We start from the raw sequence: 25,565 nt of genomic DNA, 5'->3' as shown, positions 1-25,565 counted from the left end.
GGTAAGAATGAGTGAAAACCTTCTGCAGAACAGAGAAAAATGATCTGAAAGGAAATACCTCTGGGTTGCCAGCCAGTCTCTGCAGTAGCAAATACAGAATGAGAACACTCAAAGACCTTTCCCAAGACAACAGCAGGATGCCCCAGGTTTGATGCTTGGCATGTTGTATGAAATGTGCCTGAAGGGCTGTCTCACATACCAGGTCTAATCCATCCTCAGCTGGCCCTGGAAGTGATTAGCCATGGCATTGGGAGCCTTTGCTGGAGTCCTGCAGACATCCAGCAGTGTGTGCTGTCCAGGCTACCTGAACAGCAGCTCTGAATGCTGATTTGAAATCACAGGAAAATTAAATGTAAGCTGTGCCTGCCCAGCTCAGACCATCTTTAGCTACCACAGAGGTCAAATGTACTCTCAAGTCTTCCCAAACTCAGGAGTGTTGGATGTTTATGAGGCCAAGATTCAGCTGCCATTTACTGAAATTGTCCTCCTTCACCTGGTTCACAGTGTGGTCAGACCTGGTGCAGAGAAGGGGACTGGTGGGACCCAGCTCCCTTCCCTGGCAGGGCTTTGGGAGCTTTAAACACTCAGGCACTGCACAGCATTAGGGATGACGAAAAAGGGATGATTTCTGAATTTCTTACTACAGTCCTGTTGGCAGTAAGGCTGGAGGATTACAAAGGTGTGCCTTGCTAGTGCATTTTGTGCAATTTGATTTCTTCACATTCTGGTAATTTCCTTCTCAAAAGAAATAATAAAAGTGGCTAGCCCTGTGCTAAGCTGCTCCATCATTAGCTCATAGATTTCTTGCCTGATGATTTCCTCTGTGCCCAGGCAGCTGCTCCAACCATTTTCTGCAGGGATGCCCTTTGGCTTGGTGGAATAGGCTTGTTACAGCCTCACCTTTTCCCTCTGTAATCAGCTGTCTCTGCTGCCTTGCTCCAGGGCCACTCAAGGGCTGCTCCAAGGAGGACTCTGTGAGCTCTGACTCTTTGCTCTGCCTGAGCAAAGGTGACCAGAGGTGACAGCCATGGGTGTGCTTTGGCACTGTGAGGCTTGCTAATGTCACTGTTTGGCTAGGAGTGTCAGACTCTGGTTAGAGTTTCTTGGAATGAAGGAAGTATTGACTGTAAATTGCTGTGGCTGGTGTCTAATTAGAGAACACTTTGGGAAGAACTCGGCCACAATCCAGCAAAGCACTTAAGCACCCACGGATTTTTAAGGAAAGACACCTTAACTGGGATTGCTCCTGCTCTCAAACACCACCAGAAGTGTTTGGTACTGGACCAGTAATTTCTCCTGACTACCTCAGCACATCGATCTCATTTTGTGAAGTGACCTCAGGAGTTGGGAGTTCAAGGTTGACTTGAAGTCTGCAGGAAATAAACCCTTAAATCACTGCTGTGCTTTGGAAAGTGCTCAGCTGGACAGCTGCTTTTGCTGTTCTTCATCCTCACTGCAATAAACAAATTTATGACAGCTTTTAAACCAATGCTAAATTCTGAGGTCTGCTTTTTCCCATCTAGGTGTTCCTGTTGCAGTGGCACTACCAAAGATATTCCAATATATATTGGAGTGTTCTTTCCAAATGCAGTCAACATGCAGTTCTTCAACTATGTCCTGCTAATAGAAAAAGAAAATAGAAAAACTGACAGACAGAAGGTTGTGGTGAGAAGTGGTAGGGATGACTTCATTCAGGTGGAATAAGAAATTCAAACCAGCTTTTTATCTGAAGCAGTCCCTGATGCCCTAGAGTGTAAGTAATCACTGAGAACTAAGGCATGAAAAGTCTTGTGAACTGCAAGGCCACAGAGTCACACTTGGGACAATAATGCATTGATTTAATGTGATGAAGAACAAATAAATCAAAAATTAGGAGGTTATGGTTTAGATGTGATGGTTGTAAAGCTAGAATTAGATTTTTTTTTTTTCCTCAGAATGAAAGTGGGAGGATGGCAGAGAAGCACTGAATTTATTCCTACTTGGAGTTACCCTATCAGTCTGACCAGGAGCACGTGGCTGGGAACCCAGGTGTTCCAGTTCACTTGCCAATATAACAAATACTTTTTACTCAGAGATATTCAGCAAGATTCCTAATTCTCTGCAGTCTTGTAGTATTTCAGTGGTTCCCTGTCCCTAGGGAACTTCAGTCCTTCCACACACACTCTCTACTTTGGACATTTGTGGTGATCCCACCTTTCCTTTAATTGCTTGTCCCTTATTAAGTGTATTAAGTGCTGCTTTGACTGGTCTCATTCTTGCTGTAATCCTTCCTCCTGTGCCACAACCTCTTGTTTTTTGTCTCCAGATGGGTCGCAGACCTTCCTTCCCTCCCTCCTTTCCTGCCAGCCCTGGGTACTGCTGCAGGACCCACGAGGAGGGATGCCTGGGGTGGGCTCCTTGCTCTGCCTCAGCTCCCCCAGCAGTGCAGCCCCTCCCTGGGCACTGCTCTGATTTCCTGAGGTGCAATTTGGGATGTGTTGATACAAGTGAGCCTCCAGAGAAAATTGCTGTCAGGTAAAAGATGTCCCTCATCAAGGGAAATCTTGCAAGGTCCGTGTTTTTAGCTGATGGCTCTTTCCTGTTACTGCAGTATTCCTGATGGACTTCTTTGCTATGTCGGTGTGCTCAAGAGGAAAATTGCATTCAAAAAAGAAATTCAAAAATGAAATTCAAAAACGAGGGCTGTGTCAGAGCATTCATACCTCCTGGAAACCTCTCTCTTTGTTCCAGGCTTATTTTCAGGATGTGTAAGAATGCTGCTTAGCCACAAGTTTTACACAGTGGTCCTCTGAGTGGTGCAGGCCACCAGCAAGCTGCCAGTAAGTAGCTATGGTAACACTGGGATCAATGACAAGTGCTCAGGTCTCTGAGCAAATAGTGCTGGGATCAGGAATTATGAATAATTACACTTCACTAGAATTCATAACTGACTTCCAGAGGTTACTCAGCAGTCAAACATTTGTCACCTGCTCTATCCCCATGACTGCTGATAGTGGGGAAAAAAGTGATTGTTATGCCAAAGTAATGAGCACAGAGGTCAGAAAGTTTGATAAGAGCAGGAGAAGTCATTTTCTGTGATATCATTAGCAGTATTTTAGAGAGCAGGTTCAGTAATTGCTATGGTAATTCTGAATGGCTTTTGACTGTGAGAACAGGTAGGGGGTTTTTAAAGTTAGCCTCTTTGCTAATGGGAGAGAATCCCACTGAAACAGAGCAGTGTGGTGTTACAGAGGGGCATGGGCCAAGGACTTGGGAACAGGAGCTCTGCTCTGTGCTGTGTAACTTCTCCAGGCCTCAGTTTTTCTTCTCAGAATGGTCTGTGGTAAAATATAAGTATCAGTGAGCCACACAAAATCCAATTGTGAATTGGGATGTAGCAGCCTAGCAAGGTGACGTCTCAGCAGGAGCAGACCTGTTTGCAGGTATTTCAGCAAGTGCAGACCTGTACAAAAACCACCCTGGGTTTGTTATTGCTGCACAAACTGCACAGTCAGAAAGGGTGGCAAGTGCTCTCTCCAAGGGTAATACAAAATTTGCTTGGGTGAATGCTGGTTTTAAAGCTCTGATGCAGTTGTGAGCAGCAAAGCTGCTGGGAGCACAGCCAGGGTGTGGCACTGGAGTTTCTCCAGGTTGTTTTTGGTACTCCTTTGGTTTTCAAGAGATGCTCTTAGCCCCACACAGAATGAGAGCTGCTACAGATCTGTGTGCATGCACACACCCTGTGCTGTACACTGGGCTGATGGAGAGGGTGCTGCTCCCAGCCAGGCTGATTGTGGATGATGCAGATACCCTTTCAGGGCCTCCCTGGAAAATCACCCCTTAGATAAGGTGTGCTTCCTTAGAATCACTCATGCTAGAAAAATATTCACCTCCCTCTAGACCCCTGCATTATCTTTTAGTGCACTAATTGGTCCATTTTCAGTCTTCTAAGTAATTGGTCACTTCTTCACTAAAACCTCGATGTAGTTGGATAGTTTTCAATTTTTGATATTACTGGTCCATTTCCTAAGGTACCCCAAAACTATAAAAACCCCTTTGATACTCTATGCACTCAGACTGCTGCTGGACCCCTCTGTAGAAATAAAGTTGTCTGTGGAACCTCTGTGCAGCTTTCCCAGATCTCTTCTCTGCTGGAAGGTCCTGCCAGCAAAACGAAAGCACAAAAGAGCTGACAGCCTAATCTTCAGGCATTGCTTGCATCTTAGGACCTTGTGTCTGAAGTCTGTCTGAAGTCTGTTCCATTGTGGCAGCTTGGGGCAAAACCCCTGCCCAGCAGCTCCAGCAGCTTCTTTGGAGCCTTTGCCACATCTTCCCTCGAGGTTACAAAGGACAAAGTCTGCAATCCCTACACGGATGGACAGCAAGGAGAGGAGGATGCTCCTCAGCCTGCCGTGCCTCCCCGTGGCTGCTGGGGTTTAATTGTGTTTTTCCTCGGTGCAGGTGCAAGCAGATGAGCTACCCAGACGAGCTGCCCCAAATCTCCGTGGTGTTCATTTTCGTGAACGAGGCTCTGTCTGTCATCCTGCGCTCCGTGCACAGCGTGGTGAACCACACCCCGTCCCACCTGCTCAAGGAGATCATCCTGGTGGATGACAACAGTGACAACGGTGAGCTTGTGTCACTGTGCCTCTGGGCACTGCCATGTCCAGGTGTGAACTGGAAACGTGTGTGCTGAGAGGGTTGATTGAGCCATTTGAGCAAAGCTGTGGGTAAATATTGACTATTTGTATAACAAATAAACATTATGTGGATAAACCCTGTTAATTTCACTGAAATCCTAACAGAATGAATGGCATTTATGTAGCAATCTTAATAGGACACTTTTCTCCAAATTTTCAGATCCAGAGGAATACCATCAATAGAATAAAAGTTTAAATTCTGCTGCCAAGGAAAAGTTGAGGTTACAGATTTTCCTTAAAGATAGTTGCTATTCTTTTATATTGCAGCACATTGTTTCTTCATTACTTAATCCAGAATCAAAATATTGTTTCACAGCACAGCCACGTTTGAAGATTCTCAGGATACAAGGGATTAGCAGTGTTGCCATGTTTAAACTTGTATCTTACACTTCTAGAACTTAAACAACTTCTAAAATCATATTTATTTCTAATAAGCCTAAAATTTAGTGTTTCCTCCTCAGATCAACAGCTTTAAGTTCTTTCAGTTTTAAGTTGCTCTTACTCTTCAAGATCCCTGAAGAGAAGGGCTGAGAGAAGAGAGAACTCAACAAAAATAAGTTCCAAAACCTATAGATTTAAAGAAAATATTTATGTAATTGAGATTTCAGTTATGGCAGTGTAACCCATGGAGTAATTATGTGAGATTGCAAAGTGTTTGAGTCAAGGCAATCCTGAGGAGAATTGAACTCATCATTTCTCAGTGAATTCTTATATGGCTTTTCTCTGCCACTCTTCTAAATAACTAGAGATTTATCAAGTCTTTGATTCCAATGATAATGATTCTACTGTCTAATATAGATCAGAAAAATGAAGCTCCTAATGTCCTGGAAGCTTCTACTAGTTTTTCTGATAAATATATTTAGGCAAAAGCCACATTATGAGTAAGTTTCAGTGTAGATGAATTACCAAACTACACTGATTTAAAAAAAGAGAGAGACCATTTTGGTAATTTGCCTGTTTATAAGCCTCCTGAAATGAAGCTGAAAAAGGGTGAATGAGTTCTGCTCCATCTGTGATTGAATGCCTGAAAATGAACAAAAGAGAAGTCTATTTGAGACCTTCAATATCCATTTAGTTAAAAAAGAAAGAAGCCTGGTATTGAGGAATCTTAATTATATTTAAAGGAAAACCCTAAAAATTAAGGGAAATTAATTGCAATCTGAATTACATCTTGACCCAAAATCCATTGAGGTTATTTTTCTAACTCCTACTGAACAGCATAAATCAGAAAAAAGAATCACTAGACTGGCATGTTACACTTCTTTATGGTCAGAACTGCTCTTCCAGAGGCCAGTTATAACCTAATGCAAATCATCAGAGAATCAGAATAGTAACCTTTAAAAAATAGATACACAAACTACCTCTTCAACATTATAAACAAATCCATCAGGCCATATTAAAGCTGGGCAAGTCTGTGGTGTGCAGGGAATTTCTCTGGGCTGAAACCCCTGGAACTGGTCCATGCCTCAGCTGTGGTGCTGAGTTTGTATCTGTGAGACTGACCAAGGGCTTGGGAATATTTAAGGATTCCTTTCCCTCTGTAATAAATCAGAATAAATCAGAGTAAAACATAACACTGCTGTGCCTTCCTTGTTCTAAATGTTTGGTTTGTATGTTTTGGTTGTAAATGGTGTGGGTTTCACTTTTGTCCTGCAGTGGAGCTGAAGTTCAACCTGGACCAGTATGTGCACAAGAGGTACCCAGGGCTGGTGAAGATCGTGAGGAACAGCAAGAGGGAGGGGCTGATCCGAGCCCGGATCCAGGGCTGGAAGGCAGCGACCTCTGCCGTGGTCGGGTTCTTCGATGCCCACGTGGAGTTCAACACTGGCTGGTAAGTGCTGGGGAGGGCCAGGGAACAGCAGCTGGAGTTTGCCCAAGCTACTCGGAGGAGAACAGGAGGGGAAGAATGATCACAAAGTTTAGTTGTGGACAGGAGTGTGTGAGGAACGGGATGTTTTGGGGAAAGCACGTTTATAATGGACCAATGAGCTTATTGTGTCCTTGGTTCAATGAACCAGGCTGTAAAAATGTGCCTAGTCCTGCAATAAGTGGCTTCTTCTGCTCTCTGCACGAAGCCTGTGCTGCTGGATTTTCACTGCTCCCTCACCTTACAGTGGCACTGGGACACTGCTCTGGGGCTCCAGGAGTGTTTGCTCAGCTCCAGGGATGAGGGGGCTGCAGGCTGCTGTTATCACATCAGCCAGTACCCCTGAATTGTGCTCCTGATTATTGCAACACTGCTGACAGGCTCCTGCAAAGGCTGCAAGACCCATAAAAAAGCTGTTGTGCCTGGTCTAGCACAGCTCAATGGAGAGAGAAGTAATTGGAGCCACAATGGATGTGAAATCCCAAAGCAGTCAGATGGGGAGACACCATCAAGGAGGCTCTGGGCTGGAGGATTTCAGATGCTTTTTTTATCTCCTTGTCATTTTCTATCATTTCGTCTTAGAAACTTGAATACCAATCTGATTTCCTCATAAATTTTCTTGCATTTACATTTGAGGGGAACATAAAATTATTGCCTGCATTTTTTCAATAGGGCTTGAAATTAGCATGCCTTTCCCCATCCCCTTTTGGTTTAATGGGCCAGAACTGCATTTGGAATAAACCTTTGTAGCACCACTTGGTGGCCAATATTTGGCATTACTGGAAGTCAGGACTGTAGGAGCTGATCTGTACCATGAGCTGCAAAAGGACTGCTGGGACTTTCAGCATGTAAAACATGCATTTTCCAAAGATAGGCTGCTATTTGATAATGATGATGCAGAGTTATGGTGGAAATTATTATGCTCTGCAATTCTGGGAGATATCCTCAAATTAAAACTAAAAATAGCTGTACTTACAACTAGAGAGAAACTTAATTGCAAAGGAGTAGAGTGTTTATTTTTATATGTCCATGAATATCTTTATAAAATGGAAGATGCAATAAAATAAGTCGTGTAGTGCACCTGCTTTATGTTCATCCCATTTTTTTTCCTTAGGACGATGTTAGACTATAATAGCAGCTGTAGTAATTTTCTAGAAGCTTAAGAGCTGGTTTAATTTATTTATTTGCTTTTAAAGCAAGTAGATCTTTCAAATTTTTTCAAGTATTCATCTAGAGTAATATCAGCTATGGGACAGGATCAGGGACTGGGGAGAGCATGCTCTGGGTGCTGTCCCCATGCTTGTCCTGCCCAAGCTGCAGTTTTCTGGGGCTTGAGGAGCATTTTGTTATCATTTTATAAGAACATTGAGATCTGACTGATGTACTGTGCCCAGGGAAGCTGGGCAATGGTGTCAGTAAGCAGGAAAGGGCTTTGTGGCTGCTTTGGGGTTTGTTAGGTTTGTTGGCTTTTTTTACTCTTCTGCTTTGCATTAATGTCAGAAAGGGTTGAAATCAGCACAGCAAGAACCTGGAGTGCTCAGTAAATGAGTGTGTATATCCAAGATAAAAGGTTTGTGTTTTCTGCCCCCTGCCTGCTTTGTGTTCCCTACCCTCCTTCCAACAGAGCTCTCAGGTCTCAGCTGCTGTGCTGAGCCAGGCTCTGCCCTGCTGGGGCACTCTGTGGATCAGTGGGGACAGAAGGTGCTCCAGGAGCATCCTGGATCCCTTCACTTCAGAGCTGCCCCTGTGGGCTGTGGGTGTTCCCTGCTGCTGTTTGTATTCTTGTTCCACTCAACCTTTGTGGCTGCTGGAGCCATCTCAAAGCCTGCTCCACCCACTCCCTCTAGTTTTAATTCTCTCCTCCTGTGCACATGTGGTTACCTGTCCTCTCCATTTTCATCTCATCTCCTTTGACTGGGGTGAACTGAAGTCCTTCCATCTGGACTGCTCTATTTTTTCCCACCAGGTTAGCACTGCCCCCACTCCACAGCCCTATAAACTCAGGAATCAGCTGGGAGTCTCTTGTTAAAGCTCTGCTGTTCTATTCTCCTACTAAGTTGCACCTTGCATGATTATTTCCCCCCTGTTTTCAATAGTTATTTATGTATTCAGAGGCCACATGGATTGCTCCCACTAAAAGCTGCCTATGGATTATTTGTGAGGCAATTAAAAAGAAGCCAATTTCTTTACCACAGAAAAGAGCATTAGCTTTCTGTTTGGTTTGTGTTCCATCTAGAAGTCAAGTGCCTGCAGTGCAATTTTGTTTCCCAATCTATGGCTGCTTTACCTGCCTAATCAGTTGGCAGATTAATTCATAAAGAATCAAAGAAGGACTTCATCACTTTCTCATGAAATATGCAGGACTGACGACCAAAAAAAAACTTCTTTAAACAATAGTGGCCCATTTACAGGTGGCTTTTTGCCTGATATCATACTAGAGCATTTTATGGGCTCTCACAGCATTGCTCTCCAGGGACACTTTTTCTAAACTAAATTACAATCTGGTAGGATATAAAAAAATACTCTACAACCTGGCAGGTCAAATTAGCTATTGAATTATTTATTTTGCTGTGCTTAATTGCTGCTTTTTGGCTTCTCAGGTGTAGAAATATGTTATCTCAGAGCAGTGATTTTCGACTGACCTGTTCCCCTTAAGGCTTTTGATAGTGTGAGCCAATGCAGCTGCTGTGAGAGTGGAAGTGGAGACTGCCTGAAAGGGAGGCCATTGCTATTAATTCTCAAATGGGATTTTAAATTAGAATTACTGGGTAATGTATGTGTGCATTTCATATGTAAAATTCTACCTGTCCTGTTTTAGCAGAACCTGGTCTGTTTTTAATGTTTACTTGCTGTTGATGGGAGTCAGCAACCCAGCAGAACCAAGAGGGAGGAAATGCTCCTGTGCATTTCAGTTCAGTTCAGTTTTCCTTCAGTCCTCTGAAGATTTCAGCATTCCTGCTGAAAATCTTTTGGGTGAGGTCCACCCAGCATGCCTGAATGCACCCCAGTAACCCTGAGAGCAGACCAGCACATCCTGGATGCTGATTGTGTTGCAGAACATGCAGAACACTGTAGAAACTTCTGTCTTTGAGAGATGGGGAAGAATAACACGACAAGGAGAAGAGACCTTCCCTACATTGTGTCTGGGAGCAGGAAAGAGATTACAGAGATAGGGTGTTAATTCTCTGGGTGAGAAAAAGGACACATTGAGTGAAGGAGAGCAGAAATCAGTACGTGAAAGGCAGAAACCACACTATATTAGCAGCCATAAAGAGGGTGCTAGGAGCCATAAAAGAAGACATAATGATAAAGTATTATAGTTGCATTCTATCTGAGGAATTGCATTTGCTCCTATCACAGAGGTATTATCAGAGCACTGAATGGAGTTATGCAGTCCTCTAGTAATTAAAATTTTGCCAGACAAAGGGCAAGTATCAATGAGGAAGCAGTGAAGTAAGAGGATTTAATCAAAAGATTTCAGCATACCAGCCAGACACAGCCTGACATGAGAAAGAGAACATGAAGTATAAGTTGAGTATCCATGAGATTGTGTCACACACTTCCCTTCTTTAGGGATTATCCCTGAAGTTGTCAGTGTTTTTAAAATACGAAAACTGGTGTTTTAATAAACTAAGAAGGGCTAAACATGAAGAATCCTAGGGCTGTGGATAGGTGTAATGCAGTTTGTTGTTGTGGCCATAAGCAATGTATGCTCTAAAAGGAGAAAGGAAGTTGATCTCCTCCTAATCTTCTACTGATTTTGATTATCCCAAGAACTTTGGAACAGAAACGTGGTTGTGCTTTTTGGAGGCAAAGCCACAAGGTCTCTGTCCCCCTGAGAGCTCCCTGGTAACATTTTCATGCCAATCCCTCCCTGCAGGTAACCTCTCTGTCCCCCTTGTTCAAGCTCAGGTGGCTCTGGGGACATGACAAGGTCCAGATGGCTCTTCCCTTCTAAATGAGAGAAGTGGTGATGGTGAAATTACCTTGCAGTCCTTCTCCTGGGCAGTCTCTCCCCTCTGGAGTGTTCAGGCACATCACTCATGCTCAGACTCGTGGCAGCATCCCTGGTACAGGGCCAGGGCTGACCTGGGAAACCCAAATGTAAAAAGGAAAATGAGTTTGTTAAGGGAGTTTTTCCTCATCCAAAGCCTTAGGATTACTCTGGCAATTTGAAGGAATACATGCTTTAGATAGCAAAACCAGTATAATCTGAGTGGAGCATGCAACAGAAGCCACGTGGGGCTTTGGGATCCATGGGACTGTGCCAGCCTACCCCCAGAGGATGGGCCAGAAAAGCAGCTTCAGCTATTCATCTACCTCAACAACCCAGAATGTTCACTGAAGCATCCTCCTTGCTTTTCAGTGGTGCAGAAAAGGGCCATTGATGTTTGGCAGCCCAAGAGCTGATCTTTGACTCTCCTGCAGGCGTTGGTGCCACATTCCCTCCATTCCAGCCAGGGAATGTGGGTCTGGAACTTCCCTGGGCACAGGAATGCTGATAGAGATGTCAGCAGGACAGATGGGGAACTTCTCTCTTCTCTCAGAGACCGAGGAAGGGAGAATGAAATTTATTTCTTTTTTGGTTCTCTGAACACTTATTTACAGGAGCAGCATTCTGCATTAAATATTCTGCAGATGGCCTCAGTGAAGAATTATGTATGTCAGTAGATCTGCTTGTCTGCATCTGATAAATGTATATTGTCAGTGAAATGTGAGGTAGCGTGCAAAATCATGCAAAATAAGCTTTCAGTTTACACAGCTTTCTTTTTTCTTACATTTCTCTGTTCAGTTTATACTTCACGGTACCTGACAGTGGTAGAGCCAGAGTAAAATACAGTGTTAAACCCACTGAGCCATAAAATCTAGCAGATGAGACTATGTTGTCTTTCATTTATGTCTTATAAGGACTCTTTCCTAACTGCTTGCAAGAAGAGGAAATTTTGATTTGTGAAAGCAGGAAAAAGAAAGTTGGATTTTTTTTTAATGTTAGTTCTTCATTTTGTTATTGGAGTAAAAAGTAGTATAGTGATGGTGGGGAAGGAAAAAAAGAGAGGCATGTTTATCTCAAAAGAACCCAGAGATGAGGGAATTTGGGTACCCAGCTGGGATAGGGCAGAATTGGAGAGATTTCCCAATGCAATTCCTGTCACTTAGGAAAGTATTCACTTTTGAACAAATTCACAAAAAGTGACATTTGGGCTGCAGGGAGGAATTTATTGACAAATGCCTCCTGCAGCCATTCTAACTAAGAACTGGAAGGTAAGGTCTGCTTCTCAGAGATGCTGCATGTTAGCAAAGCATCCCTGAAGTTGTGAAGGCCATTGAAGTGGCAGAGCTGGGCAGCAGCTGGCCTGCAGCATGCATGTGGATTCCCTTGGATTCTATGCATTTATTCTGATGCTGTGCCTTTTTAAAAGGCTGCTTGAAGTCAGCAGGTGTTTTTACATTTTTAAAAATGTGAATTATATAATCATGTGCACTGAGGAGCTCATTACTAACTTCTTTTTATCTGTTTTTTTATCTGGAAGAAGCTGTTCTTTTCAGCATTGTGAGGAATCAGGCTTTCCCTTTGGCATGAATTTTGCAGCAATCTGATAAGGATGTAAAACAACACAGAGTTTTTGTTTGCTGTGGTTTCCCATGGGGTTTGAGCTGCTCTGAATCAAGCCACTGTTAAATACAGAATGCATATATGTTCAGAGACAGACTTACAATGGGATTAGAGAGGCCTGTGTGATCACAGTATGGCCCCTGCCTTTGCTCTCAATCTTCTTACAGGCTCATTCTGTATTCTGGCTTAAATTCTGCCTTCCTACTCTTTTCCTACCTCCAGTGTTTATCTTGGGAGCATTTACTCTTTGAATCCCACAGAACCAGCTCCCAATAAAGTCATCATGGGTGCTCAACACCTTGGAAAATCTGCTGTTAATGAAGAAATCTTTCCACTGGTGGGCAAAAGCATTGAATTCATGTGCTGCTTAGTGATGTGCTCAACAGACTTGGACAAATCAAAGTGAATAAAATTGAAGTGAAAATATCCCTTAGCCTAGTGGAGTCTATAAGAGAACTAAATTTATTGTCCTTTCTCTTCTGGTTTTATCTGTTCGCCAACAATCTATTCAGAGAGAGAGGAGGACACTGACAAATACATAGTTTTAGAGAGGATGGAAGGGAAAGGATCTTCATATGTCACTCAAATTCCAGTCCAAATTGTCTGCTTGGTTTTTATTAAGTGGAAAAAAAACCCACTTGGATGATGTGAAGCACTACCTTTAAAGCAGAATCTTTTGATTATATTTAGTTTACTGAAATCCATCATGTTTATGAATATGCCTGGGAGAACTTTCCCTCTTGCTCCAGTAAATAACTTGTTAACAATGTGTGCTGCTCTTTGCCTGTAAAGCACCTTGACTCAGAAGGAAACTAGGAACCTCATATTTTTGCACCTATGAAAAATGGAGATGGATCCCAAAATTTACATCTGGCTTATGCACCCAATCAGGCAAGGCTGAGTCCTGCTTCACTGCCATGTGGAAAGGAAATACTCCAAGCACATATTGCAGCTCATCAGCTCAGTGTTTTGGATATACTTGGACTTCAGCAACCTCTTCCCCTCTTATCCTTTCAGTCCTGTGAGCTGCCAGAAGCACCTGACTTCTGCAGATGGACAGCAGAAAAAAAACAAGGCAAAGTGAGGGGAAAAACCAACATGGAAAAATGGTGGTGTCTATAAAGAGGATGGGTAAATCTACACAATAATTTAGCAGTTTCAAATTGGGGAAAAAAAATTAGAAATTACTAGGGAAGATTTAATCATAATGTTTTCAAAAAACCTGATGCAATTAGATAAAGCCAGAGTGAGAAGGGAAGTTGACAAAGGATTTGATGAATGTGCAGCTCAGCTCAGCCCTATAGAGCCTCTCTGAGGCTGGGCTTTGCTGGCCATGAATAGCAATGAAACCTCCTCATATTCCATGGATTACTCAGGATAAGCAATGCAAACACAGTGCATTGCCCAGTCCTGTTCAAACTCATAATCCTCCTTTATTGGCCATTACCTGGGGATCTTGGCAGGCAGAAAAACACCCACAAGCAGTGCTGGCAGTGAGAGGGCACTGGCAGGATCTGGGATTTGAGTGTTCCTGCAGATCTCACAGAGATGAGCTTGGGCTGAGCCTCTGAATACCCCACTGCTCTCTGTGCTGTCTTTTATAGAGCAGGACAGGCTGTGAAATCTCTCAGGTATGCAATGTTTAATTAAAGGCTCTCCATTCTGTGTTTTTGCTAAGAGAACAGCTCTGCCCTGGATTTTCTCTTTCCATCTGTGACTCAGAGCCTACTTTCTTATTTGTGAGTGTGAAAATATTTTGAAAGTTAGGGAGCTGTGCAGTCTGTCCAGATACTGAATGTTTCCTGTTCCTAATACCTGCAGGGATGTGATTTCCACACATCTGGATACCAAGAGAGCTAGAAAATCACCTCCATGGGTGAGATGGGAGGTTCAGAAGATGAAATTCCAGCAGTTTCTTTCATACCAATTGACTCCATAACCTTGGCATGGCACTTGACTTCATCTGTCAGAAATCAACTCTTGTTGAAGCAGTAATACCTTAAATATTTACATTTCTTGAGTGCAGGGGACTTAAACAGAACTTCCATCACATGGACAGCTTACAGATGCCTTGGATTCCGTGAAAGTTCACAATCTGTGATTTCACATTAATAGGTTGATAGAGATTAAATTCTTCATGTATTTTGACCCCAATTGTAGTATTACACTTGAGATCCCCACCTTGTGCATTCACATGCAAAACACCATGCCAGGTGGTAATAAATGTGAGTCACACAAATGGGAAAACAGAAATTCCTCAGGTGTAGAGTGACAGGAGTAGTTTGGTGATAGTTTGTGTGAGAGCAGCACCAGAGCTGGGAATGGATTGTTCTTCATGTAAAGAAGAAAATGAGGACCCAGGTTAGCAATTCCAAGACTCAAGTATTGGATTAACACAATCACAAAGATGATTAAGGGCTGAAAACCAGTGTGACTGTTGAATATTTTCTTCACATTATTTCTCTAACCATTATTTGGGATGCACTTCAGCAGTCCAATTTTAAGATGTCTTGCAAAGTAGCAGGCTAAATTCCCTTTATATTCAAAATAGGCTCCTCTGGAACATTATTAATCTCACCCAGTTTCAGTGTCTACATTATTATGAGAAGCATCTGACTATAAAAGTGCCAGCCTCTGCCTCTCTCTGCTGAGAATGAAAGTTTAAGGCAATTACTGTGCATGTGGGGGGTCCATTGCAGGTACATGACATTAAGGGAGAAGAATTCCCTATCTTATTTCATCTTTTCCATTACACAATCTCAATCTATCCTACAAAGCAAAATACTTGAAAAATGAGCACCTCAGGAGTAACTGTAGAAGGGACATGGAACCTCCAGGATAGTTTTGAGTATGATGGTTAAACAGTTTTGCTTTGTATCAAAATAAACATGCCGTTAATTGAGAATTTACAGAGTTGGTGGCCCAAGAACTGCCACCAAGAGAGATAAAAGTAGTTTGGAAAACACACAGTCTTCCCTTGTTTGTCAAAAACCTTTTTCCAGAGTCAGACAGTACTGAATGCCAGAGTTTGATTCTTACAAAGAAAACCCATTAAAGATTTCTGTTTCAGAAGGCATGGAAGCAGCTTTCCTGCTTTGCAGGCAGATCTGGAAATCAGACCCAAACATAATAAATTTGTTCATGCCATGGGAGTCAGGGAAACAATTAGTGACACCTGTACCTGTTGTCTGGTGTTTTGAAATTCTGTGTTTCAGAGTTTAGAGGCAGTAGGAGAGCCTTATGCCCAAGGGTTACTGTGTCCATGCATGGAGTCACCAGATTAGTGATGCATGTCTGTCGTTCTGTATTTTCTTCTGCTGCTGAACAGAGAGAACATAATGGAAAGAACAGAAAGCAGATTCAGCTTTTCTGCATTTGTCCCTGCTTTGTTGGATTTGCAAGAGGTTTTCTGCTACCCACTCACTGGTTTTTAAAACACTTAATCTCATAAATATAATCTCATACTAATAATGGAAGGGGTTTATCCAGATCTGGTAGGTCATACTGGCTCTATGGGGGTGCACAAGTGTGGCCTAAAACCCATATGAATTGAGATTCTGAACCTTGTACAGTATCTCCTGTTGGCCTAGACACAAAAATTCATGGTAACAAACTGAATATAACAAACAGAATATGAGGTAACAAACTTGAAACCACAAAGGAGCAATTGCCTTTTGACCAACAGCAGAAGAAAAGTGAGAAAAGATTAGTGTTCAAACCCTCCTACCTCTGTGAGTCGCAGCAAACCACCATTCCCTTAAAGATCCATGGGAGAGCTCTGCAAAATCTTCAAAGCACATTTCAAGGGGAAACACACTTACAAAGGAGTGAACCAGTGGCTCTTTCTAATACTGCTTTGAGGAATGATTTCTACCCTTATGTAAGTCTGCTACCTCTTTGGATCAGTTTCTCTGTAAATTCACAGCAAGCTCAGACTACCTCGATCAGAAATGAGTGTTTGCACTGAAGCTTTTTTACTTTCCTTTTGGGATGTAGCTTCTGTGGAAAGCACATTGATGTTTTAAAGCCTTTTGAAATGATGGAACATTTCCTGCAGTTCACTGCTTTTGCACCATCTGGGCACCTGAAATCTTCTCATCACCAAAGAGGTTTTAGAAGGCATAATGCAGCCACATTTGTCATTCAAACTAGATGTGATGGGGTCAGTCTTGGGAAACAGGATTAAAACCTTTGAGTAACCTTCAGGTTCTTGCAGCCCCTGGTGTGTTTAGTTCTTCAGGCCATGCCAGCAGTATTTAATTGCTACCAGGAATCCTGGTGGTGTAGCCAGTAGGAGACCATTTAGCTGCTATTGGTGATGGTGTCTCTAACAATTATCCACTGTGAAATGAATTAACAATCTCCAGGCCTCAGCATAAGTGTTTGGTCAAATTTTGTGTTGTTGTTGGACACATCAGTGCTAGGCACAGCTCCACAGAGGTGACAGTTCCCGTGCAGTCCCGGCAGCGTGTGCCTGCCATGCGTTCCCTGTCCCTGTCTGGGCTCTCCCCTCGCTGGGCTGACACAGGGTTAGAGAGCCTCATTTCTCACTTGTGATGCTGCAGAGCAGCCCTGGGGCGGTGCATGGCTGTCACACCCGCTGTGTTTCCTTGTGGCAGGGCGGAGCCCGCGCTGACGCGCATCAAGGAGGATCGCAAGCGGATCATCCTGCCCGCCATCGACAACATCAAGTACAACACCTTCGAGGTGCAGCAGTACGCCAACGCCGCCCACGGCTACAACTGGGGGCTCTGGTGCATGTACATCATCCCCCCCCAGGACTGGCTGGACAAAGGGGATGAGTCAGCCCCCATCAGGTAAATCTCCCTGCGCTGCCGCTTGGGCTGGGCGATGGTTCCATCGGTTCTCTACTGAGGGGAATTCAGGTGAACAAGAATAACAAAATGAGACTGGAGAGAACTGATGGCTTTACAAGACTCTACCCTACAAAACTGTGGGGGCGTGTGCTGCCTTTCAGAGCTGCCCCTCAATGTACACAAGTACTCTGGCTCTGAATGTGTGCTTCAAGCACGTTATGACTCTTAGTGGGATAGCAGGATCTGTTTCATCTAACCTTTTATTTTCCAGTGGACTCTGGCCCATTGTGAGTATGAGAAACAGAGATACTGTGTGTGTGATTCCAAACATTCTGGTTTCACTCCTCTTCTGTGGGCAGCAGTCTTGGCCATCAGTGCAAACCAGAGCCTCCCAGGAGCACCACTAGGAGCTGTGTTTGAGAGCTGCTCTTTCTTTATTTTCTTTCTTTTTTCTTTTCTATCTTTTCTTTATTTTCTTCCTTTTCTTCCTTTTCTTCCTTTTCTTTCTTTTCTTTCTTTCTTTTCTTTCTTTTCTTTCTTTTCTTTGTGGAGGTTTTTTTGGGAGGGTTGGTTTTTTCTGTTTGGTTTTGGGTTTTGGGTTTTTTTCAGGGATGGGGTTCTCTTTTGTTTGATTGTTGTTTTGGGGTTTGTGTGGTTTTGGTTGTTTGGGTGTCTGTTTGTTTATTTGTTTGTTTGTGAACTTTGCACATGTTCAGAGTTTTCCTACTGGCTGAATTTTAAAGTGAACTCACACCAGACTGGGTAGTCAGTGTGTCAATTTACTTTTCCCTGTAAGATAACATTTTACATTACAGAAATTGACTTTTCTCAGGAAATGCTGTTACAGGAATTGTGAAGGTGTTTCTGAGAATTGTTACAGTGGGAAAACTGGAAGTGATGTGAAAAGAGCTTTCTCTCCCTTCCATTTGAAAATTCCCATCTCCTAGGCTTTCATCTGCAGTGCAGTGCTTGTCTAACAGCTCCTCTGGGACACATTGTGCTGAGTTAAGGGTACTGTTGTTACCAGCTCTAGAAATAAATGCTAAAAAATTTGAAGCCTAAGTATGCACTTTAGGATGCTCTTATTTTTAAGACATCTTAAGAAGGACACAAATTACCACCTTAAAGGCATCTCCATTTTCATGTATATCAGCTTCATCTTAGAGTAAGCTAAAACTCTATTGTATAGTCCCAGCGTGGGCTCTGCCAGAGGAGCTGATGTACTTCCCTTCCATTGCAAAGATGTGAGATCCTGAAATGCTCATCCAGGCACTTCCAACAGCACACCCACCTGAAAAAAAATCCCAGTGGTCTTTTGGAAGTGAAAAGACACTGACACACTGATCACATTTCTAAATGATCAGTGGGATGGGACCTCCTCACAGGATCTTTCCCTCATGCAGAGTAATATTTTAATTTGTATTTGAGCAAGTGCTGCAGATTGTACTCAGGGTCATTCTCATGCCCTGTGACTGCAAAGCAGAGCTATACAGTAATATTAACCTTATTTACAACAGGACAGCACAGTCCTTCATCACTGACCTTTTGCTTGCCTTGAAACCTCAATAAGCAGGGAAGTAATTACTTAGGAAATCAGTTTTCCTGGATAACGTGCCCTGCTTACCTCACATTGTTTTAAAAGTGCAGATGTTTTATACCTGTTTCACTCTTTATACCTCTTTCACTGAGAAAGTTTATTGATAAAGGAAAATTAATCATCCAAAGCTTTCACTGCTGAAAGGTTTTGCACACTTCATGACTCACAATTTAAATGTGAAATCATTGTAGTAATTTTCCCATGGATTGCTCCAGTATTTTAGCACCTTCTGCTCTGGAGACAATGATCACATAACAGGTAAGACTGAGCTAAGAGGTTAAACCTCAGCAATAAAGGGCCTGATTTACCATGGACTTCTCTCAGATTTACATTCAGGCTCTTGCTGGTGTCATGCTGTCACTGAGTTGGACTCACACAGAAGTGAACAAATCCAAACTCAAGCACTGAGCAGTGTCAAAATCTGATGCACATGAGTAGCTGGCTCCCAAGAGCAGCGATTTTATTCTGAACCCAGATGAAGAAACCCTCTAATTCAATAGTGCATAAACTGCCCAGAGACAGATGAGACAAGCAGCAGAGGGAGGAGAACGCCCAGCCCTTGCTGACAAATATCAGAAGCACTGACACTGCAGCTGCCTAAGCATCTCTTCTGCAAATTAACAATTCCATGCCCTAAAATGTAGAGACATCCACGTGGAACAATGAACACTTCTGAGTCTCCCTGGCACAAGTTCTTTGAAGGCAGGGATTTAGGAGAGCACAGCAGCCACTTGCATGTTGTGTTGTTCCTGCCTGTGGAAATACAATGTGATTTTGTGGCTTTTAAGTGATATGTCAAGTGTAATTATGGTAATGGAAAGAGTGACTGTGTGTTATTGATGAAAACAATCAGGAAGCCTGTCCTTAGGATTGAGATTTGAAAGCGCTCATGGTGGGAACTTAGAATATTTAAAGTGTGGAATATTTAAAGTGTGTTCTCAAAAGGAAGGCAAAGTCAGGTTAATGATCAAACTTTTAAAAAAATCTCAGATGTAACTCTTGTTTGGTACAGGTTTGGTTTTGTAACCAGCTTTCCAAATCACAAATTGCAGCCATGATTCCTGTTTCAGTCCACTTTGCAAGACGTAGGAATGGGTGCACCTTGATGGGTGTTTGAGTACATGTCTGTCCAGTGCATTCATAACACTGCAAAGCTGCTCATCAGCATGAAAACTGCAACTTCATTTAGCCCTTGCTACCACTGTCCCTCTTAAGGCTTTGTTTGACACTCTTTTCAGCAAGTAGTGGGTTTGGTTTGTGCCTCTCTGTGTGTCTTGTGAAAGAAAAGGCTGGTAACAAATAACCTTGTGACTGGTTTTGTGGTTGGTGTAGCTGAATACTTCCTGCCAGATCTCCAAAGGGATTTGAGATTTTCAGCATTAAAGAACATGTGTACCCTGGTATCAGTGAGGATCAGAGCCCTGGCATTTCTCACGTTTGCACTGTATAATAAATATCATCCATGTACAGAACTGGGTGAGGTATTTGGAAAGCAGGGTCCAATTCCTGTTTTCTTCTGGGACTACACAACAGATGTGCTTCTTTCCTGAGAATTTTTCTATTTGAAGTCTGATTCTCTAATTTCTTGAACACTGGCAGTGTTGTGATTCTACTCAGCCTTGCTGGGAAAGGGCAGGAGCTGTCCCTCATGCCAGTGGGTCATTCATGGGCAGTCACGTCAAGTGTGCACCATAAAATGTCACATCAGCTGTTGTGAGCTAAGTGACAAAGGGGACGTGGCCTTGAAGTGCTAACAAAGGTAAAGAAATAGCAAGAACAAAGTGTCAGATTTTGTAAAGATTTCTGATGCACTTTAAAGTCGGTCCTTTTTTTCCCCTCACGCTAATACTCTGAACTTCAGAACAATTGATGTTCCCCGAGCTGGCTTCTGCAGGCAATCCATTTTACATGTTTGACATTTGAGATGCAAGATGTCTGTAATGTGGAGATTTAAATGAGGATTGTTATTCTGACACACTCTGTCCATCACGTCATTTTCCATTTGTGTTCCTGCGAGCACGCTGCCCCAAAACGTCCTTATCATCTGGCAACAAACTGTGTAACAAAGGATCCTATTTCAGAGGGCTTCTAATGAATTTGACTATGCATTGAAACAAGCTGGGCTTTTTAATGCATGCTGTATTTTTTTTTTTTCTTCTGAGTTTTGGAACAGCAAGGAAGGTTTCTGGTATTCTGAGCTCTGGCTCTGACTTGTCCTCCCTCACCTGCCGTGATTATGATGGACTGCTCTGCATTTGATTTCTTGATCAGCAGCCACTAACATTAGAGTCATTAGTCAGCCTCACCCAGCCAAGCACTGCACAGCTTTCCATTTTATCTTCCTCCAGCAGCAGTGGTGCATTTCATTGTTGCATATGTTCTCACTTACTGCTCTAATATGCCATAGCTTGGTACCAGTGGGGATGTGTTTGTACATGCACTGCATCAGCCGCTCCAGAAAGCGCCTGTGCCCCGCTCATGGACAGGAATTAGAGTTTGATGTGCCCCCAGTGAAGTGGTTTGTGCACTTCCCCTGTCTGGGGGTGTGTGTGCCCATCTGACTTAGACCCCGTGCTGCTCTGCAATAACAATTCCGATGGAGCCAGTCTGGGCCCTCACTGCTCTGGGCAGAAATGCACCTGTGCACCTGAGCTTGGAAGGAAAGTCTTTCATGACAAACCATGCTGCCATGTAATAGTAACACTGGTGAGTGTTCACTGACAGCTTATAGCCACCTTTTCAGTTTCTGGTTCACAGGAACCTGTAACAGCTTTTGCTTTTGTTTGTCCAGGTTCTGATGGGTGTCCTGCCTATTCCAAGAAATTTACCTCCACAGGGCATCAGAGAATTAGTCTACATCCATATTTGCTCTGCCTTTCTAGATGAGCATTAGCTTGTCATCTTGTCATTTTTTTCCCCCTGTATCTTCTGAGCTGCAAATCCGTCCTTGAGTTCTGTTCTCAGGGCCTGGTGTGACTCTCTTGCAGAAGATAAGAGTTGTAAGAAAAATAGAAATACTTCTGCAAGTACCATGCAGGTTTCCCACTTACATGTCAGACCAGGCTGAGGTGCTGCTTAAGAACCAAAGAAACATCCTGCTGGGAGAGGTGGAACAGTCAAAGAAATTATGTGTGATGTCATTTGAAACTCCTTGTCTGTATATATACATATGTATATATATATATATTATGCCTGTATATATACATTTATGCTTATATATTTATTTATGGTTCTATTTGTGTTTGAATTTATGTATTTATTTTGAGTGTCTTTTCAGTTTTCCTGGAAACTGGAGTTGTCTGCTCAGGAAACTGTTTCAAATGTGACCTGATTGCATTGTGCACATATGTATATATAAATATATATATATATAAATAAATATATATATAAATATGTGCTGACCTTAAGGCAGGTGAGAAAGATGAATAAGGCAGAGAAGACTGGCTGAATCACATGCAGCTTAGTCCCCATCCCTTTCTCCTTCAGTGATTTTTGATGAAGCCCCCAGGCATCTCCCTTCAGTAAGGGGAAGGAGGGGGATGAACCTGGCTGGAGGAATGGGTGTCAGCACCTGCTGGAATTTTACCAGCAGAGCTGTGCTCCTGGGGATCTCACTGACACAAAATAGTCCTGACTCAATGTCAGCAATGCCTTTCTTCCCTGGCCAAAGTGCCCCTGTGCCCCATCCCATGCAGGCACTGCCCTCCCCATGCAGGGAGGGAGGGAGGGAGAGTTCACCAAAACCTCTCTGTGCGTCCTCCCTTTCCCAGGGCACTACCCAGAGCAATGTTTCTCTCGTGTCTGCCTTGCTACAGCAGTGCTATCAGGTAATTCCCCCAAACTGACAATTCTCCAGTGCAGAATCAATACAATGCTAGGCTGCATTTGAAGCTTTTAGCTGCAAAACTGTCACGATGTGACTTGGGTTTTGCCAATTTTAATATATTTAATTTCTTTTAGAGATAGGATTTGGGGAGTAGAGACAAGGCAGGCTCAAAACTTAAAAAGGTACAAGAATAAATTTATTAGTAACACAAAAAAAAAAAAAATTCAGAATAAGATTCCTAGATTATTCCCTCCTCCCTTCATTCCACATTCCTCAACAACATCATACAGAAAACACTTCAGTCAGTTATCCACCCAAATAATCATTTCAGTTCACTTAAGAGAGAAAAGTCCCTTTTTTTAGTTATGGTTTAGGGGGGGTGTCTTCACCTTCACAATCCACGTCCGCCCTGGAAAATACTGCAGATTATGACTCTCCTCCCATTTTTTCACAGTCCTTCCAGAGCTGTGCTATGGGTTATGTTACACAATTGGGGTACCACTTTCAAAGGCAGGCTACTGAATAAACAAAATTCTCTTCATCTCCTTCTCTGTCAAATTCTCTGTTCATATTCCAGTCCCGGAACAGAGAGAGCTCTATTTCCCCGAGGCACAAAGTCTTCTACTCAAGCATCCAAACCTCCCCAAGTATATTTCACAGTTTAAAGGAATTTTAATGTAGTCACGATCCCCTTAGCCCACAAAAAAGGTTTTCAGCTACTTATCAGTTGCATCTTTTCAATCTCTTCCCATCAGGAACTTTATCTTCATTCCGCTAATCTCTGTAGTCTCCACGCTTCAGTTCTTCTCATTCAGGGGAGCTCAGGAGATCGAGAATCTTATCCAGGCATTAAGAAGTTAAAATAGTATCCAGATCGTGAAGCCACATGGGCAGCTGGAGCCGAGCCGAGCCAGCAGGGCCGGGGCCATGCGGCCGGTGCCGGGGGCCACCAGGCCAGGCCGGGGCTGCCCGGAGCCGTGAGGGCGGGGGGGCCGGGACTATGCGGCAGGGCCGGGGTGCCGGGCCGGGCTCCCCCCACCAAACCGGGCCGGGGTGCCGGGCAGGGCCCCCCACACCAAACCGGGCCGGGGTGCCGGGCAGGGCCCCCCACACCAAACCGGGCCGGGGTGCCGGGCAGGGCCCCCCACACCAAACCGGGCCGGGGTGCCGGGCAGGGCCCCCCACACCAAACCGGGCCGGGGTGCCGGGCAGGGCCCCCCACACCAAACCGGGCCGGGCTCCCCCGCCGAGCCCGGGCCGGTGCCGGTACCGCGGCCAGAGCCAACTCACCTCCCCGGGGGCCGGAAACCGAAAGAGCAAGTTACCTTAATCCACTGTGATTTGTGAAAGCGAAATAACTTTTCATTGGTTTCCCGAGCTGTCCATCACCACATCAGCTCTCTGATTGGTCCCCACATCTCACAGGGGAAGCTCCCAGAGACGGGACAGCCCCTCCCTTCCCCGGCCTTGTGCTTTCCCTGAGGCGAATCCACCTCTCCTCCGTTTAATGTGCAACCCGCACAAAAACCCATTTTGCTGTTTCCCACATTATCCTTTGAGTACTGCTGTTGATTATAATTAATGCTTATAACATCTTCCATTGTGCCAAAGAATATTCCACAGATCAATTAAGTTTCACAACACATTTGAGGTGTTGGTACAAAATTGTTCACTTCTAATTGCTGTTTTCTCCTTCTAGGCGTGTCTCTGTTTTACTAGAGAGTGCATGATTAAGGGAAAGGGTTGTTTTATATGAAGCAGGTTTACATGTTGTGCAGAGAAGTGCTGAGGGCACTCACCCTCTCAGGTGCAGTGAGCAGTGGCCAAGGGCTGCTAGCACAGCTGCTTTTGCTCCTGTGGCCATTTCTACCTTTCAAGATAAGTCTGCTGCACTGCACTGAAGTGGTGGATGCACTAGAGTGTTTCAGGAACTGGAAAAACCCAGTTCTAATGCCAAGTGAGGGCCTTGAGCTTTTTTCAAGCATGTTTTTGAGAAGCATTTGCAATATGTCAGTGTGACACTGTAGTCCAGTATAAAATTATAAAAGCTGGATGTGGTTCCTTCTGTTGCTCACTCCTGAAAGCTTTTTATTTTTTATTTTTTTCTGAAAAAGCTGTGAAGGCTTGGGAAGTCTATATTTGAATATATATAATGAGAAGGGAGAGAGGGAGTTGCAAAGACAGTCCTCAGTGGCACTTCTCTGTGAGTGATGATTATGTAGTTGCATTTAAAATGTATTTCCCACCCCCGTCCAATTACCAGCTCAGGGCTTTACTGGACAGAGCCTCCAGCTGCAGAAACCCATCCCCAGAGAGATCCCAGCACCTGGGAGCAGTCTGCAAAGCCTGGTAGTGCCACTCCTCATTAGAAGGGGAGGAGACCTCCTCCTGGGAGCATCCTGCTGCTGGAAGGGGATTTGTGTGGGGGAGGCAGGGCTGGAAAGGAGGAGGCTGAGCCCAAACTAGCAGCTCAGTTTTGCCAAGCAGTGATGCCTTGATCCAGTGATTTAGCTTTAAATACATGAAAAGGAAAATGAAGAAAGTAGTGTGTGTTTCTTCCCCCCATCTCCTTCCCTCTTTTATCATGGATAAAACTTTAAAAATACACTTGAAAAATTTCCTCCAAGGTTTATTTCATTGCAAAGGTACTGAATTTCCTTACCTTGGTTGTGTCCTTCTTTTATTTTAGTTCCTAAACCAAATTTATTCCTTGTTACCCTAAGATATGCTTTTCAGTGGTACAAGATGTGGAATCAAGATGTATATAGGATATGTCTCACCCTGTGTACAGGAGAGCTCTCAGCTTGTTTAGGCAAATCTGTTTCCAGGCTTGGCTCTGGGAAATATAAACAGAAAGATGCATTTTATCAGATAACTTGAATTTACAAATGCAAAGATCTGGTGCATAAATATATGCATAAACAGAGGATGGAAGTGCCCAGCCAGGAGTATCCAGGATCCTGTGTGGGTTTGTAGAGCTTTGAGGCCACTTCTAACTAGAGAATGATTCAACAGAAGTTCCAGCACCAAATAAAGAAGTACTGGAATTTCTTGCAGACATGAAGTGCCATGTGATTGATGCTAATAGGTAAATTTAGAGTGTAAACTTGAAGATTAGGAACTGTTTAATCTCCGTAAATGTGTTATGAGGTGAGGTCTGTAATA

The 25,565-nt window shown here is 43.6% G+C and overlaps 1 protein-coding gene across 1 annotated transcript in view; it reads left to right on the top strand.

The window, feature by feature from the left end:
• GALNT9 (polypeptide N-acetylgalactosaminyltransferase 9) overlaps positions 1-25,565 on the top strand; it is a 126,821-nt gene that overhangs the window by 40,464 nt on the left and 60,792 nt on the right. Inside the window, exons 3-5 of the mRNA XM_056504657.1 lie at positions 4,441-4,607; positions 6,336-6,510; positions 16,780-16,977. Coding sequence (XP_056360632.1) covers positions 4,441-4,607; positions 6,336-6,510; positions 16,780-16,977 — 540 coding nt within the window. The remainder of the gene's footprint in view (positions 1-4,440; positions 4,608-6,335; positions 6,511-16,779; positions 16,978-25,565) is intronic.

Source organism: Oenanthe melanoleuca, chromosome 15 (genome assembly GCF_029582105.1).
Source record: "Oenanthe melanoleuca isolate GR-GAL-2019-014 chromosome 15, OMel1.0, whole genome shotgun sequence".
NCBI classification, from domain to species: domain Eukaryota; kingdom Metazoa; phylum Chordata; class Aves; order Passeriformes; family Muscicapidae; genus Oenanthe; species Oenanthe melanoleuca.
Note: the sequence above shows the minus strand (reverse complement) of the source record. Positions and strands in the feature narration are given on the sequence as shown.